The 18,121-nt window shown below is 42.8% G+C and overlaps 1 protein-coding gene across 47 annotated transcripts in view; it reads left to right on the top strand.

Moving 5' to 3' along the window:
* CLASP1 (cytoplasmic linker associated protein 1) overlaps positions 1–18,121 on the top strand; it is a 278,689-nt gene that overhangs the window by 228,138 nt on the left and 32,430 nt on the right. For 22 of the 47 annotated variants that reach the window (XM_050916932.1, XM_050916931.1, XM_050916934.1 and 19 more), the window contains 4 exons: positions 1,475–1,570; positions 7,725–7,868; positions 9,464–9,570; positions 16,959–17,075. In XM_050916932.1, coding sequence (XP_050772889.1) covers positions 1,475–1,570; positions 7,725–7,868; positions 9,464–9,570; positions 16,959–17,075 — 464 coding nt within the window. The remainder of the gene's footprint in view (positions 1–1,474; positions 1,571–7,724; positions 7,869–9,463; positions 9,571–16,958; positions 17,076–18,121) is intronic. The other 25 variants (XM_050916953.1, XM_050916954.1, XM_050916959.1 and 22 more) reach the window with 3 other exon arrangements.

The following is an 18,121-nucleotide window of genomic DNA, read 5'->3' on the forward strand; positions in this document are numbered from 1 at the left end:
AGTATACCAGATGTCTGCTCTCTGAGACAGGAAGAAATTGCTTAATATAATGTATGTGCAGGCATTATGTTTATATGTAAGTGAGTGTGAATACACACTAATACATGACAGATATATAACTATTCCCATACATATGTACAAATATATGATGTGTATATATAATATCAATATTCACTATACAGAATCTGGATGTGGTCTCTCTGTGTGTGTGAGTGTGTATTTACATCTGAATATATGTACATTTGTGTAAAAAGTAGTTTTTACTTTGCAGATTCTGGGTATAAACAGAGTTGTGTAATTGAAGTCTTTGGGAACGTTGTACAATCTGATCCGTAAGTGCTAGCTGGTCAAGAGACTTCAGTAGGTTGTGAACTGAAGTGCTTAACGTGGAGTCTTCGGAGCTCTTCTCCCATGCAACTGTTCCTGTAGCCTTCAGATTCTGGAACCCACAAGGCAGCATACTTGGGAAAACAAGTGTGGTCAAGGGGTGTGGTTCTGCATCATATCCCCAGAATGCTAAATCATCTGTCCAAAATCCCACTTAATTGAGCCTCAGTTAAGGTCTGCAAACCATTCCTATTGGAAATGAGTGAGACAATTAATGCAATAGCCTTCTCTGATGTGGAGCTGATACCAACATGGCTTTATCCAAATATACTTGCTAGTGCAAACAGCCTAATGCAAAACTGTTGTAGCCTAATACCTCATGTGGATTCTGCATGATCACTGGTAGAGAACAATTCCATGCAAATTAAGCTATTTAAGTCTATAACAGTAGACAGAGATTCCTGCACCCATCTATCTTAGGTTGTTTAAAATGAAAATCTACCCACTTACCTTATACTTGGGTGATGAAAAGAGAAACATGCACACAATTTTATCATTTCAGGAAAAATTAAGAATAAAATAGGAATGTGCAATGGGAGTGTAGAACTGGTAGCCATTCCCACAGCCTGATGCACACTGTATGATGCATTTGCACAGAGCACTGGGCTACTAGACTCATCGCAAGACGGAGAGTCAGGAATTCTCAAGTTCTAAACTGATGCTGAACTTGACCATATCACCTAAATCTCTGTCTATTGGTTTTGCTGTCTGTAAGAGTGATAGTCACACTTAACAAATGGTGGCTGCAGGGTTTAATCAGTTAACGTCTGAACATACGCAGTGCTTTACATCTTCATAGGTGAACGCTAAGGGTTGTTATAACAGGATTTGGAAAAAATTAACTAGTGCTTCAGAGCCAGAGATCTAGGGCAAGTTAAATTTAACCCTGGTGATTTCATTGACTAGGATCTTCCTGCTGGTTGATTCAAATATTAATATGTTTTCTTATTAATCCCAAATTAGGAAAGCAACCTGTACTGAAGATGCATCTGATGCAAGATGCTGAAATATGCATTTAGATGCTCGTTTTTAAAAATCTTGTGCTTCCTTATTAAATAATAACACATTTCCTATTTGTTGAATCCAGACTATGCATAGTTGGGTAGGTGAGGATTTGCCAGCTAGATCAACTACAGCCTCGTCAGGGCCTGGTGAAGGAAACTTGGAAGAGAAATGTAAACAGGTAGACGACACTGTACAGATGTACACTAATCACAAAATAGACTTGCTGTTTGCAGATTAAATTTCTAATACAGTTTAACTGTGTAAGGAGACATTAACTGGATGCCTGAAAAAGCGATGCCTCATTCATATGTGTGTGTATGTGAAATAATAGTTTGGTTTTAGTGTGTCTTTCTATTAACCCTATTGTCTAAAAGGTGTCGCTGGGATAAGTCTGGCCCAGGTTGTTGACTGTGGTTGAGAAGTGCACAGCTCGGGAGAGTGGGCTCAAAGGTGCTGTTTTCACTTCTCTTATTCTGGGCAGCCTGTGGGTCAGGCTAATCCCCAGCATAAGTTAGAGCGACCTAACCCCGCTGCTGACTGCTCTAAGGATCTGATATGGTTACTGGGGATCAGACTAACTGCAATTTTCTATATGAGCTGTCTGGATAGACTTTCAGGTCACTCATATTAAGCTCAGGACACTGAATCTACCCCCTTCCTAAAATGAATTCATTCTCTCATGTGATCATGACATTTCCTGTAACTTGAAAGTTGCCAAACTTGGTTTCAAAGTGACTTTGTATATTTCAACTAGATTGTAAGGGGCATAGGAATTTAATGAATCTGGCTCGCCAACCAACCAACTCCTTTTAGTGTAAAATGGGACTTTGAGTATTAATAGTTATGTCATATGATGCTGCTGGATAGCAAGGTCTTTGCAGAAGATGATCCTCAGCTCAGCAGTGGCTTGAGTCAATCTGCTTTGTGAGCAGCCAAAAGCTTGTGGAACATGTAAGGGTATAATTATGGAGGGAATGAAGGAAGTAACACATCCCTATTGAGTGATCCAACATCCCGACATAGAGTCAAGTCCCCCCACTAACATAAGCAGGCACTGACTTCATGGCTGTTGTTCCTGTTTAAAGCAGCAGAGAATTTGGCCCATTAAGAGATGACCCCTAATATCTAGATTATCTAGCCCTGACAGGAGATGTGCTGAGTTTGAACAATGCTGATGCATTGTCAGAAGCCAGGGGCACATGGGCGAGAGAAGATTCATATAACATACCCTCTTTTCTATCAGCATGAGTATTGCATGGGCAATGCTTGTGAAGCAAGCACAGCATTAATCTGCCTATGTGTTTGTTGACTATTATCCATTTAATGACTGTCCAGTGGTTACTGATTAGGGCCAAGATTTTCAAAAGTAATATGATTTGGGTGCTCAATTTGAGACACCCTATAAGGGCACCCCTTTGAAAATCTAGCCCTTTAAGGCATATCAAGTTGGGCACCCAAAAACTGAAATGCTCGAAATCACTAGTCACTTTTGAAAAACTGGCCTCTAAGATTACAGTAGTTAAAGATCAATGAAAGCACACTCATTTTGATATGTGTTTTCAAGCTAGTATATATCTGATTACCAGAAAGATTTAGGAGTGCTGCTTCTGCCCCCTTCAAATCTAAGAGGAAAATTGCACCCGCAGCCCAGCTAGAAGGCTCTGTTAGATTGAATCAGGAAGTGCTGTGACAGTTAGTACTGAACTTTAGGCCTGCTTGGACCCTGCTGCTGTTGGAGTCAATGCAAGCTGGGCCACTGGTTTGGCTGGAGCATGGGCAGAACGTTGTCTTTTGAATCTTGGACAGAAAATCCCAGCTAAAGAGACAGAAAACTGGTTTGCATTGCAATTTACTCCTGCAATAAACAAACCAACAAGTACATTTAAAAATAGCTGTGGGCGGTGTTCCCACTAATTTTTTACATCCGTGTGTGGAATGAATTTTGTTATGCACACCGATATGGAGGTGATGTATGACACATCACCTTCATATGGGTGCACATAACAAAATTCATGTGATGGGGATGTGGCTGAGGGGTTCAGAGTGTGGGAGGGCACTCAGGGCTGGGGCAGCGAGTTGGGGTGCGAGGCGGGGTGAGGGCTCTGGCTGTGGGGTGCCGGATCTGGGGTGGGGCCAGGGATGAGGGGTTTGTGGTGTCGGATGGGGCTCAGGCCTGGGGCAGAGGGTTGGGTGCAGGAGGTGAGGGCTCTGGCTGGGGGTGCGGGCCCTGGGGTGGGGCTGGGGATGAGGGGTTTGGAGTGCAGGCTGCCCTAGGGCTGAGGTAGGGAGAGAGGACTCCCCCCAGCCCTCTCTCACCACAGCAGCTCGGGGCAAGGGGAGAGGTGCCTCTCCTGGCTGCAGCAGCTCCAGTGAGCCTGGTCCAGGTCGAGGGAGTGGCTCCTCACTCCCAGCCATAGCAAGCCCGGGCCAGGTCTGCTCTGGGGCTGCTGGGAAGGAGCGCCTCTCCCCCGGCTGCAGTGGGCTGGCCGAGGAGGGGGGGAAGAGGAGGGGGAGGGCGCCTCTCCCTGCCACAGCAGGTCCATGCTGAGGGAAAGGCATCTCTCCCCATCACAGCCCTGAGCCCCTGCACAGAGCTTAATAGGCAACTGCGCAGCTTAGAGGGAACCTTGGTTGTGGGTGAGTATCGTTTAAAAAAAGCTGTCTCTCCCAGAACAAGGTTGAAATAATAACCACAGAGCCGTAGTACTGTCTCAGTGCCTTTACTGAACCACCATTTACTGGTGGTAGTTTGTATTTTGAAAGGAGTACTTGTTAGTTGTGTCACACCTCAGGAATAGGGTGTATCGTTCTAAAGCATTTTTTTGTGCCACATATAAGTACAACCCCCTTGGGCCAAATGTTACCCTTGGTTAGATGTCCAGTTGGCAGAAAGCAATAAAGCCACCAAATGGACATTTGCATACCTAATACTGGTAGTCTTTTCTGAACACTTATGCCAGGGGTCAGCAACTTTCGACACACGGCCCATCAGGGTAATCTGCTGGCAGACTGCGAGATGTTTTGTTTACATTGACCGTCTGCAAGCACGGCCCCCCGCAGCTTCCAGAGGCCACAGTTTGCCGTTCCTGGCCAATGGGAGCTGCAGGAGCGTGCTGGTCACCGCTTCTCACAGTTCCCATTGGCCGGGAACAACGAACCACGGCCATTGGGAGTTGCGGTGGACCGTGCCTCCGGACTGTCAATGTAAACAAAATGACTCCCAGACTGCCAGCGGATTACCCTGATGGACCACATGCTGAAGTTTGCCAACCCCTGACGTAGGTCATAGTAAATGCAAAGGGGAAGGAGCCAATGGCAAATTTCCAATGACCTTGGGAGCAGGACTTGTCTGCAGCACATCTGTGTCCTCAGAACTACTGCATTAGAGTCAAATTGTGCCTATGAGACAGTGGTACATGTTGGGATGAAGCAAAGCCACACTGTCCCCAGTGGAGCTCTAATAAGGATTGTGCCTCAGAGAAGCACGATGCATCTTGGAGCGTTGTAGAACACAAGGGGAAGGTGCCTGTCACATCACTCACAGAAGTTTGCATTCTCTTCTGCTATGGTTTCAACTCCTTTCTGCCCCAGAGGCGTTCTGAGAGAGCATTCTCTGTACACAGGAGAGATCAAGGACTGCTGTTGTGCCTGGCCCATGCACTAGGGGTAGAAAGGATGGGAAGGCTTCTTGCATCCTTCCCCTCCTTCTCATGCCTTGCGCAGTGTCCAAGGTCCAGGCACAGTCTGGCCCTAAATTTGGACCTAGTCTTTGAGTAGCTTCCTGTTTACCTCTTGAAGTTCCTATTGACGTCAGGGGATGTTCCAGGCACTGAATGATGGCAGGAGCACGCCCAATTTATGTAGGAAATAAGCCTACCATGGAAAGAGGTATGTGGTAAGAGAAGTCCATAGAGCAGCACGTTCCAAGTGTAGCTTAGCAGACATTGAGAGGCAGTGTTTATAGATTTGGTCATGTGGTCCTAACTTGGGCAAAACACCCATTAATTTCAGCTGGTGCTTTGTCTGAGTTAGGACTGCAGGATCAGGCATTGAAAATCCACTTCAAATTATTTTTTAAAAGGTTCTTATCCTGAGAACGTTGCTCAAGTCCTCTCATTTTCAAGTCTCACTGAAGTTGAGGTTTGCTTGTCAAGTTGCGCTAGTGACTGCGTGTAGATTTCCTAACCACTAAATTAATAATCCGGGGGTATGCATGATTTCATGAAGAGGTGTGTATTTTGTCATGATTATCATTTCATTCAATTCTACATCGTGACTATTCTGTTTTGGGATCTTTTGTTTGCAGTAATGTTTTCATTTCAGAAAATATGTTGATGAAAATTAAAGGTACCAGGACAGACAACAAAATGTGTCCCACATTGGATACAGGATAAGGAGACTCTCTGATACAGTTGATTGAAAGTCAGAGGAGGATGAGTCTGGAGTTAGGATTTTCAGAGAGGAAAGTACCAAGGGAAAATAATTCCACCACCGTCTCCCCACCCCCTTCCGTACCCTGGGACTCTTAGTTTCAAGTAATTAACTGCAGGCCATGCTTGTGTTGAAGTGAATGGGAATTTTTTCAGGAGACAGCGTTGTCTTTGGTTAGCACATGGAACTGAAAGCAGGAGACCTTTGTTCATTGGCTTTGCCAGAGACTTGCTGTGCAATCCTGGAAAAGCCCCTTCAACTCTCTGGACCACAGTTTCTGCATCTGTCAAATGGAGATGCTGCTGTTTCCCCACCTTTAAAGAGCACTTTGAGATCTACAGATAAAAAGTGCTTTTTTTTAATACAGGGCCTTATTATTAAGTTCTAAGACTAATGAATGGAGAGGTAAGAAAACTAGAATTATAGTTTTCACACTGAAACAATGGAGTATTTTCATTCTGTTTAGCTATGGAAGGGTTTCTGTGTACCCATTTTCCTTCTCTACCAATGGATTCCACTTCATAAGAAACTGAATACACTTAATTATTGCAACTTTTAAAATACTCAGTTTCCTAAAACTGATGTCCTTTGTTTTGAATCAGCTGAAGCAATGGAAAGTGTAGTTACCATCAAAGTAATGGAATACATGAGTTTGTTTTTTAAACTTCTTTAAAAATGTTCTTCATTTTTAGGAAGTTTAAGGAGATTCCAGAAAGCTTCTAAACCAAATGTCTGCGATTGCTGAGTCTGTGTACAATTTTGTCAATCAAAGCACATGTAATCTGGCTTGTGAGCCTAAACTACTGCCCTTTATCCAGATAAATACTTTGGAGATTAGTCGTGTGTAGAGCTAACAACAGGCTGGAGAACATGCTGCTGCCAAGCATTTTTTAGAGGTCCTTCATTGCTTCAGCTTCTTCGTAGTTATTTTCTTCTGTGGTGCTGAATCAGTAATTATAAAACTACTTCACGCTTCCCTAAAGTGAACAAGGGAAGAGAAAGATGAATTGGAGCATTTTGTACTGGTTGTGTAGTCCTGGGCCATATCAATGCGAGACATGTGACTGTGTATTTTTTGTGCAGTTCTGCTGCTGATTGTTAGCAATTATTTTACACTGTACACATTCCCATTAAAAGCCATTTCTGCCCAGCATTCTCCATTTCCACGTGGAATTCATGAAGTTCACTTTTTCTTGGAAATGATTCTTCTAGACTTCTTAGGCACATGGGGTGAAACCCCTGGCCCCATTGAAGCCAATGATAAAATTTCCATTGGCTTCAATGGGGCCAGGATTTCACCCATCGACTGTGAGGGGGCTGCAGATGCTACACCCAGTAGGGGGAAGAGGATTCCTCTCTCTCTGTGTCATTGTTAGGCTTTGAAGGAGCCCAGGCTGGTAGCTGCAATACAGGGCGTCAGGAGTTAAGGGTTAATATGTGAAGGACAAAGCAGGGGTTCTCTATGTGATGTATCAGATTTGTGGAGCCCTTGGGTGGAGAGAGCATTAGTCCCTTTCGGACTAGTATAAGAAGCTCAAGAAGTCTCTGTTTTGTTTTGGTTTCTTTTGTTTCTAGCAGCAACTTGGTGGTGGTCAATGGAAACACCCTGCAGGGCAGGAAGGAACTGTAAGGCTTTATTACTGGAACTACGAGCAGCTTTTTAAGCCTGAAAATAAAAAATGTCCATCTAAAAATACATTATAAGCATAACTGCTGAAGGGTTCGTTTCAACAGTGCTTCCTTGCTGTGCGTTAGAAATGTGTCTGTCTCTCATGGTAATTTTCTGTTTAAATGAAAAATCTGTAACATTTACTGCAAGGATCATTTCTAGAATGCAGACTGTTCTAACTCTCTGAACAGATAAACTGATGGATGCTTTTACCTTTTTGTCTTCTTTCTAGGCAGCACAAATAGTCCTGATTTCACTGTTTGAACTGAACACTCCCGAATTTACCATGTTACTTGGTGCCTTGCCAAAAACATTCCAAGACGGTGCTACCAAGCTCCTCCACAACCACCTCAAGAACTCCAGTAACACTAACGTGGTGAGATGCTTATGCAGCTAATGTCCATAGAAAAGAGGAGAGTTGCAGAAGACAACACTTCACTGTTGAACAACTGTTTCAGATGTTCAGTAGCATGCCTGTAGTCCTGCTAGCAGCGTTGTGCCACAGTAGATTTAATGAAGTTCACTTTCTCTTGGAAATGAAATGTCTGTTTGACATTTTGTTGAAGTGACCATTAAAACAACCCTGCCAGCTCTGTTTAGGTTTGATCTGTGTGCTGCCAACACAGAGACTAAGTGACTTAGGAGCATATGAAAGTCAACGGGACTTGTGCTCCTAAGTTACTAAGTTGCTTTTGAAAATCCCACTGGAAGTGTTTATCTTGAGCTTTTAGCTAGGATCAAGGGCCTGATTCTTCAAACGCTCTGTGCTCAGCACTGCCATTGAAATCCGTTAAATATCTTATGTTCTCCATCAGGGAACTTGAACTTTGATCCAGTAGGTTTTTTCCATCTCTAACCAGTGCGCCTCTACTTTGATTCTACATGAAGCCTTTAAATATTTTTATTCTATTGAAGGAAAAAGTAGGGAATTTTTTGGTAAATCTCTACATTCTTTTTTTCTCAATTCAGCATTTACCAGAATAGTTTTTGCTGCAATTGCTCTTGATTGTAACAACGTATTTGTACAGAAATCCTGTGTAATTCAGATAGCATCAAGTCCTGCAGTCTTTGCACACCCCTTGCATTCAGTGAGAGTCTTGCCTGAGCAAGAGCTGCAGGATCAGACCTACAGGAAGAAGTGCTGAACACACCTGTGTTCTTGGTGGCATTCTCTAGTATCTTGCACCTTGTGCGTATAATGCTACACAATCAGAATGGAAACATTTTTACCCATGTTGCAATGGTATAAATGACTCTGCAAAGCAGTAGAAAATGAGGCTCTAAATTATTATCTTACACTTGTTTCTCTTGTTACCAAACAAAATCCAAAAACTTTCCAGACTATAAAAATAATAAATGTATTAACATAATTTTTAAATGATCAGAATAATGATCTCCATACCCTGTAATACAAAGAATTGTGTTTCAAAAGTTGAATAACTTGATAAACTACTTCTCTGGCAAGACAGCTTTAGGAACAGCAGGACAGAGAATCAAATATGTTTTTAAATGTGAGTTCCATGCTAACTTGGCTGAATGTGCAGTTCGTTCTCTTTGCATGGGCCAAATTTTTCAAAACTTGCCCAAAATATGTTTACACCTCTTGCATGTGTGGATTCTGAAACGTAGGTCCAACAGGAACATGTGTGTCTTGGCTGGAACCCACATTGAACAGAGCTATGAAAGGGTGGCCTTCCTAGGCTAGAAAGTATTGGAACTTGCTAGTGAGATTGGGCCAAACCCTGCTTTTGTTTAGACCTTCACTTAATCTTATTGCAGTCAATTACTGTCGATAACACAGAGAGTGATAGCACAGACTAAAATCAGAATGGGACTAATCCTGTCCTTATTTTCATCCATCAAGCTTGCCCAGTGTAAATGAAAGCATAATTTGGGCCCATTTTATTTTTGTCTCCATCTGTTGTGTATACTAACATTTTCCTAATCCTCTTCTTCCTGCTTCTGTATTAGGGTTCTCCTAGCAATACTATTGGTCGGACTCCTTCACGGCACTCTAGCAGCAGGACCAGCCCCTTAACTTCCCCTACCAACTGTTCCCATGGTGGACTGTCACCAAGGTAATGCAGACGTTTAATTAAAGTACTTACAGCATCTTCAAGTGTTTCAATATTAAATGTGCATCTCTAAAATGTGACTCTTCAAATAAGATAATTAAAACCAAGAGTATTATATGGTAGATTTGTTCAATTCAGTAGTGTTTGACAAATGCATACACAAAGCATCATAATGCATGATGAGTGTTTGACTTTTATATATGTGATAGTGGAACTGGAACATAAGTCTTATATGTATTTAAAATGTTGCATTTTCCTTCACAACCAACCAGGCGTGGCACCAGGCACCAGCACACCAAGCACATGCCTGCAGCGGCAAGCCACAGGGGGTGGCCTGCCAGTTGCCGTGAGGGTGGCAGTCAGGCTGCCTTCGGCAACATGCCTGTGGGAGGTCCACCAGTCCCACGGTTTTGGCAGCAATTCAGTGCTGGGTACGCCGAAGGTGTGGGACCGGCGGACCTCCCGCAGGCATGCTGCCGAAAGCCGCCTGACTGCCATGCTTGGGGCGGCAAAATACATAGAGTCGCCCCTGTAACCAGCCCCTCCACAGAATCACACATCTGTGTTCGAAGTTCAAGCCTAATAGCTAGAGATCAATTCAAACCACACTATCTGAATCTGGGTCCTGGTTTGGTTTTCAAACACCCTCAAAGAGTTGATGTGCTTAGGTTCAGGATTTTGGTTTGCGCCAATCTCTACTAGGACAGCAATGGCTGCTTGAACAGTATGCCTGGCTATATGGCATGTTGCCTAGAAGGATGTGATTCCATTAAGAAAGACTGAATTCTGGAAGTCCAGTATTGTACTGATGGGATCAGGCAGTTGGGAAGGAGGCAGGATGGGGCAGGGGTTTGAAGGAGCGTGCTCAGCCATGGAAGAGCATGAATGTTGCTGCTAGGCTCTGTGTATAGAAACTTTAAATGTGCAAGAGGGGAACAGTGTTAATTCGTAATGTACTGAAGTCAAGCCCATTGTAACCTACTGCTGTGCTATTAAGTGTTTCCATGGAGATATAACCACATCTGGCCTGATGCTACAGCATGCTCCAGGGTGTTTGCTACCAGATTCCAGAAGGATATTAGTTCCTTCTGGGATCTGGTACCAAACACCCTGGAGCAGAGGAGAGATAGAGTCAGACCGAATGGTGTGTTGTAATTCTCCATTTTTTTTTTTGCTTTACACATCTTGATGCTAGGCTGGTGTAGCGAAGCGACGACTCAGCAGTGTGGCACCTCTTGCTGGTCGTCTTGGGAATTAGCTCTCCAGCATATGGAGCGCCTCCTCCTGGCCAGTGTCCCGCCTGCTACTGGCCCCATGTCCCTCCCGGACCCCAGTGCCCCTCTTTCCTCAGGGTTCTGCCCGGCAGTAACCCATCATCTGGGTCTCCCCTCTCAGGGAAATCCCCCAACCCTCTATCCCCACCTTGCCTCAGTGGCTACTGCCAGTCATCATCTATCCCCCCGCTCACTGGGACAGACCGCAGTCTGTAAATCACTCATCAATGGCAAGGAGGGGGTTGGACCTGCTGCCTTTGCCTATCCCCGGGCTGCACCTCTGCAGCCCCAGTACCTTTGTAGGCCTTGCATAGGGCCTGCAGCCTGGGGAATTGACAAACTGGAGCTTCCCAGCTCCTCTTGCCTTTTCCCAGCATTTCTGTACCTCTAGTATCCTACTTCCAGGCAGCCAGGTCCTTCTCTCTCCACCACTAGAGAGAGACTCCTTCAGGTTCTGGCCCACAGCCTTGTTACCAGGGCTAGCTGGGCTCTAGCTGAGCTAGCCGTAGCTGTGGCTGCTTCACCAATCAGCCTAGCTTGGCTGCTTTTAACCCCTGATTATCAGAGTGGGGCAGTTGCCCCACTACACTGGGCACATATTTGGTTCCCATAAGTGTTGACACAAGATGTCCTTCTGTTGCTCAGTCCCCTTATGACAGGAGTCATATGACTAGTTAATCTTACAGGTACCGGGTTAGTTTTGCCATCCAGATCCCCAAGCAACATCTCGAGAAAATGTGTATTCTGAAGGCCAAAAGTTTCAGGGTGTCTAAACATATTTTCACATCCTTAAATCTGCTTCACTACAGAACCAGCCTTAGAGCTTGCAAGACTAGATTGAGTCATCAAATATGGGGTTAAGTGAAATGTTTTTTCAACAGGGAATTTTCACTAATAAAAGTACTAGGATTTCACTTCAGATACACGATCCCAGTTGCAGTGCTTCCTCTTCTCCTTGCTAGGATGTTAAGATTTTTAATCGCTGGCACAGGAAATGATAGTCAAAGATCTCTGTCTATGTGATTCAAAATGCAAAGTCATTGGTAATACTTGCATGCAGCAGCTAGTTTTAAATCCGTGACATTTTACTATGTCTGTTTTGTTTTTGGCCTTTATAAAACAGCCGATTTTTGCCACTTCATTTATGCCATTTCGTTTCTCTTTTTGTTTGCATCCATTGGTACTTGCCTTGTTACCTCTTCTAATTTCAGATCCTCTTATATGATTTTATAGAAATGGTGCTTAACTATTTCCAGTGCCTCAAAATGTCCGTTTCCTTGGGTTTCAAGTTCAGTGTCTGTAGACTTTTTTTTTCATCTACCATGTTCTCTAGGTACAGCTAGAGAGGGCATATGATCTTGGAAGACACACTTCTGTATCAGGAAGCATTCCCTGTCACTGTGTAGAATTCTGGAGGCTTTTTCCTTTGGAACAGTAATTCCTTCAAATTTTCATATAGATCTTGGAAACATGGAGAGTAAGAACTTTGATTCATTTAAAAATACCATGCTTAATTTCCTCATTTTGTTTAGCTATCCAAGAGCAACATTTGAATGAGAAGTGGAAGAAGAAACTGCCTTAGAAGCCATTTTAAAATCTGTAGAACAAGAGTGATTTAAGTTTTGGAAAAAGTGCTAACAGATTATGGAAAGTGATTACAACTCATTATACCAGCATGGATGGCACTGGTATAGTTACCATTGTGTCAATTTTCAGAGTGATAGCTGTGTTAGACTATATCAGCAAAAACAGTGAGAACTCCTCGTTTTTCCATTGTGTCAATGTCTCTGATACACCCTCTAAATTTTAGAAGATTAAAACTGTCCTTTGATTTGAAATTCAGCAAATTTTTTCAATAAAAAAGGTTGAGCCATTTGGGTAGAAATATCCAAAGAAAAGGATTTCTACTATTCCCACACATCCCTGTGGTTTAAAAATATGTTTGTCTCTAAAGGGTAAGATTTTTATATTTTCAAAGGATTGCACCTCAGTTACACATGCAGTTTGCCATTGCTTCACCTTCTGTTCTATTCACCTGCTTGTGTGTGCATAACTGCATATTTTGCATTAGCAGCTTAAGTGCAACTACTTGAAATATTAGCCTCAATTCCTACCAGCAGCTTTGATTTTGAAAATTACATTTGGATTTGACTTGAAAATATAGATTTCTAGACATATGTACATCCAAGGCATATATAGTCATATGTACATCCAAGGCCCTGGCAATCCCATTTGCACATGCCGACTGGATAACTGTGGTTCCTATGGAGGCACTTGGGTTTTAGTGAGCACAACTGCTATGCCCAGATCTGGAGATCTTGCCCCTAATGTTTATGTTCTGTGGTCCAGGTCCTCAGCTGACTCTGCTTGGCTCCACTGACATTAGTGGCCCCATATCTTTAAATGGTGTGCAAGCTCTTGTTCTTGCATGAAATTACTGGCTTTTGCCGTCTCCCATATTGTTGCCTTCACAGTTAAATTCCGTGATTCTCTTCATGTTCAGGCCATTTGGCTTGAACTGTAAAATTATGAGTGAACTAAATTTTCCTGATACCAACAGCTAATGTTTTGAACCAGGCGAAACTGTGTGCGCAAATACGCCCTTCTGTTTGGAAGACACTTTGCTTGCAGTGCCTTGAACAAAATGCTTCTGGCTTCTGTTCTTGCTTTCATTAAATCCAGCCAGTTTTGCTTCAGATTCATTAGGGAATATCTACTGCATTAGTGAGCTGCTTTCACGTACTTGTATTTTGGGGGATTTTTTTTTCTTGCTTTCTATGGTTTTTAATTTTAAAATATTTTTGAGTAATTTAAGAAACAATCAAAATGTGGAAACTAGAGAGAAAGCACGTGTGTGAAAATGAAGAAAGAACAACTCCTGAGCCAATCAAATGTGACCCTGGAATGAATGGTTTGCCATTGTGTTGAATGAGGGATGGCTTTTGAGATTTAATAAATAATGCACTGTAATAAAAAGGAGTATTGGGCTCTAATTACCTAGTATAAAGAGTACCACTCCAATTTGGAAATGATCTTTTATCAGCCAAGATGTTGCATGCAGATTTTGAATTTGCCTGTGGAGTTCCTTGATTATGTTGAGGGAATAAGATTAAATGAATGGGTCAAATTCTGTCCCGGCTTGCAACCCGAAAGGCCATAAAGTTAAGCAGAGGTGCATGAGTATAAATGGTGGGAGAATTTAGCCCACCATTTGTATAGCATGTGCTCATGTTGATTTATTTGCAGTGTTAAGTGTTGATTAAATGCATTATCATATTTAGGTTACTTTCAGTATTAAAATATCAAATTCCACCCTGGAAAAATAATCTGCACAGGAAATAATGCAACCAAAAAAAAAAAATCAAAATAAAAGTGAATTGTATTTAGTTACAGTGGATTTAAAGTTCTGTAAAATTGTGAGAATTGGGAAATACAAGAAATGTAGGGCTTGTCTACTTATACAGCGCTGCAGCTTGCGCCCCAGTAGTGCTTAGTGAAGATGCTACCTGCGCCAATGGGAGAACTTCTCCCGTCAGCGTGGGAATCCATCTCCCCAAGAGGCACTAGCTATGTCAAAGAGAGAAGCCCTACCATTGACTAGTGTTATCTACTCCAGGAGTTTGGTCAGTATAACTGCATCGCTCAGGCGTGTGGATTTTCTACACCCCGAGCGACTTAGTTATATTGTCATAAGTCTGTAATATAGACCAACCCTCAGTGTGTTTCCTTTGCAAAAAGAAGTTTTCACAACTTCAGTGTTAGGTGAGGGGAAGATTTGAAATGATCTTAACAGAGTAACTGAGGTTATGCAGTAAGAGTGAGCTTGTATTATCCAGCAATGCGTCTTACAGGTAGGTGAGATTCGAGATACGGAATTTTATGGTCGTAATTTTTTTTCTGTAAAGCAACATTCTTGCAAACTACTGCATTTCTGTAACACCTGTTGCTTGATTCTTGGCAAATGAGTGAATTTTCTGACACTGCTCTTCAAATGGGTTTTCGAATGGCACTGCTATTTTGTGCACTAGAATGATTTCTGACTTTTATCTGTTTCCAGTCTTACAGCATCTTTCGCTTATTTATACATGAATGTGACCTTTTTAGATACAATGAACTCAAACTTAATAGAAACAAAGTGGCATACTGAATACTCCCAACAGCTCAAGAACAGAAATCTGGAAACATGTAAAGTGAGAATTAATTAATAGACAGAGAGGTGGACAATCCAACCTCACCAGGAATAGGTATTTAACAGTTTAGAGAAGGGGTGGTTTAAAGGGGATACTACAAAATCAGAGACCTGTATGTCAGAGATACAAGTTAGTGCTTCTAATAACTCATTCTGCCTTGACACAAGCAGTTTGTTCCTACTCTCAGGCATTTGACATGCTCATTGAATGTTGGCTCTAGTTTAATCAGTGTCCAGTTGAAAGTGGATTGTTGTTTTTTAAATAAATCTATTATTTTTATCTTATAATTGTACGGCAGTTATGCAGACATATCACAAAAGAAACATGCAGAATTATTTGAATTAAAACCCAGTGTCTAAGCCAGGGTTTGGCCCAGTAGAAAGGAGAGTGACAGAGGATATGTCTACGCAACAAATTAAAATCCATGGCTGGCCTGTGCCAGTCTGCTCGGTCTCGTGGACCCCAGGCTTGGGATGGAGCTGGAGCTCTGGGACCCTCCCACCCCACAGTGTCCTAGAGCCCAGGCTCCAGCCTGAGCCCGTAAGTTTACACAGCATGAACAGCCCCATAGCCCAAGCCCATGAGCCTGCGTTGGCCGGCACAGGCCAGCTGCAGGTTTTTCTTTGTTGTGTAGACATACCCTGTCTGACCTGCACAGGTTCTAGAACACTGGCTACAGGGCAGGCTTGCCTACCCAGGAGGAAATTCAAACCTGCTGTGATGACTCAAAATGTCAAAAATAATCTCTGTATAAAGGGAGTGTCACAGATACTCATGAAATGAGCTTCTGTTTCTCACATGCCTAGCAGCTCACTGTTCTGGTCTTCCTATTTTGGGGACCACAGTCACCCTGGAGCTGGTTTACTGCCGAGAAAAGAGAATAGTAGATTCTAACCAGAAAGTTACCCTTCCTTCAATAGGCTACTTGAAGGGTACCATCATAATTACTGCTGGATTGACCCTTCACACTAGAAAGCTCTCTGATTTATCAGGAGCTTCCCCTATGCAATTTTTCAGTTTCACCTCAACTGTGACCTGGAGGGATCCCTGTATGGGTGAGAAGACAATTGAGTCTCCATGGCTGATTCAGTCCTATATATCTCTGCTGAGGTTGCCAAGAATGATGACTGTTGTGATTATTCTTTTTAGTATTTTCCTCTGGTATCTGGATTGTGACCACAGACTTGTGGTATATGCCACGCCAAGAACCATCAAGAAATGCTTTTCATTTATTGCCGAACTGGGTTCAGTTTGAACCTATGACCCAGAAGTTGTGTTCACTTTTGCTTGATTATAAAACGAGTGGGGTAGCTCAAGAACGGTCATAGGACTAAATCCTGACGTTCTTAAACTAAACACCCACTGATGTCAGTGGGAATTTTGCCTGTATATACTGTAGGATTTCACTATATGTAGCTGTGTGCATGCACTCAGAACGAGATATTACAAGCCACACAGTACCCCTGTGGGTTTGTGATTAGAATCAATCCCCTTTACCAGGCTTTCTTCCCCTTGCTCTTCTCCAAGGAAATTCCATTGCCTAAAAACATCTGCTCAAAGGTTGAATCCAGATACATGTACAGAGCATAGTTCACTTACAGTATTTTAGGAATTGTGTTTAAAAGCTACATCCATTATCTGAAATATATTGAATAAAAGAGGCAGGGACCAGCCTGTGTAAATTATATTAATAACAGTAAACATCCAAACGAACACTAAATGCCAAAGCAATGACCTGAAGGGGACCGATGGAGTATTCTTGTCTCATTTTGTTTCTGTTAAATCTTTCTTTCTTTCTTTCTTTCTTTCTTTCTTTCTTTCTCAGGAAGCATGAGAACACTAAGCCACTCAGATTATAGTTTCTTTTTTTCTCCCTTTTTTCCTCTGTTTTCTCTCTTCCCCCCACCCTCTTGTCTGATCACTGCAGTCGTTTCTGGGGTTGGAGTGCAGATGGGCTGTCGAAGCACCCCCCTCCCCTTTCTCAGCCTAACTCCATCCCCACTGCTCCTTCCCACAAGACTTTCAGACGCTCTTACTCGCCCAGGTAACAAGCTACCTGTTAAATCAACTTGTCTGAGGTGTCACAATATTATTTACCTTTCATATGATGGAATTTTCTCAAAATGGGACAGGATGTTTCTGGATTTTCATCCAAAGGAGAATAAACCCCAGGTTCTTGGTGGTCTGTGAAGCTCTGTGAGAATGGAACTAGCTGCTTTCTCGTCTGCTGGAAATCAGAGAGTATTAACTTACAGAGACTGCAGGTGGCATTTCTGTCATTGATTCCTTACACGGGAAAGTGCAGCATTGAAAAAAGTCTGAGATTGAAGACTTCTGGGAAGTCTTTCGCCTGTTGTGTTTCATAGAGTTTGAATTCCAATGCAGAACTCAGTAATTCTGCAGTTTCAGCTGTTCTGATTATACCACATGATGTGCAGTCTCGCTGTGACATTCTGGGCTAGGTCTTCAAACGGAGACACCTAAATTACCCATGTGAAATATGCATGGATGCACACAAATAGGCACTTGCAAATACAAGCTGGGATCTCACAGGGCTGTTGTGAGGATGGGGGGAGGGATAGCTCAGTAGTTTGAGCGCTGGCCTGCTAAACCCAGGGTTGTGAGTTCAGTCCTTGAGGGAGCCACTTAGGGATCTGGGGCACAATTAGTACTTGGTCCTGCTAGTGAAGGCAGGGAGCTGGGCTCAATGACCTTTCAAGGTCCCTTCCAGCTCTAGGAGATAGGGTTTTTTTTTTTAGATAATGGAGATATCCTGTAAAGCACTGTGAAGATGAAGCATGCACATACAATATTGCAGTACTTGTCTGCTCACTAGAATCATAGAGTTTCCCATGTGGCTGTCTAACATCACAAAAAAAAATTGATTATTGAATGTCATTGTCACCAGAGCTTTTCAGCAACTGTTTACCACTGCTTAGGATCAGCGTTTGCCCCTGTTTTGACCCTTTCTGGCCTCTACCTGTAGAGTGGGATGAACCAGAATTACTGATCCAAACTTCAGGGAAATTTGAATCCAGATGTTGCTCTTCAGTCACATCTCTAATTTAGATTGCTGGGTTTATTTAGGAA

This window comes from Gopherus flavomarginatus, chromosome 10 (assembly GCF_025201925.1).
Source record: "Gopherus flavomarginatus isolate rGopFla2 chromosome 10, rGopFla2.mat.asm, whole genome shotgun sequence".
Taxonomy (NCBI): domain Eukaryota; kingdom Metazoa; phylum Chordata; order Testudines; family Testudinidae; genus Gopherus; species Gopherus flavomarginatus.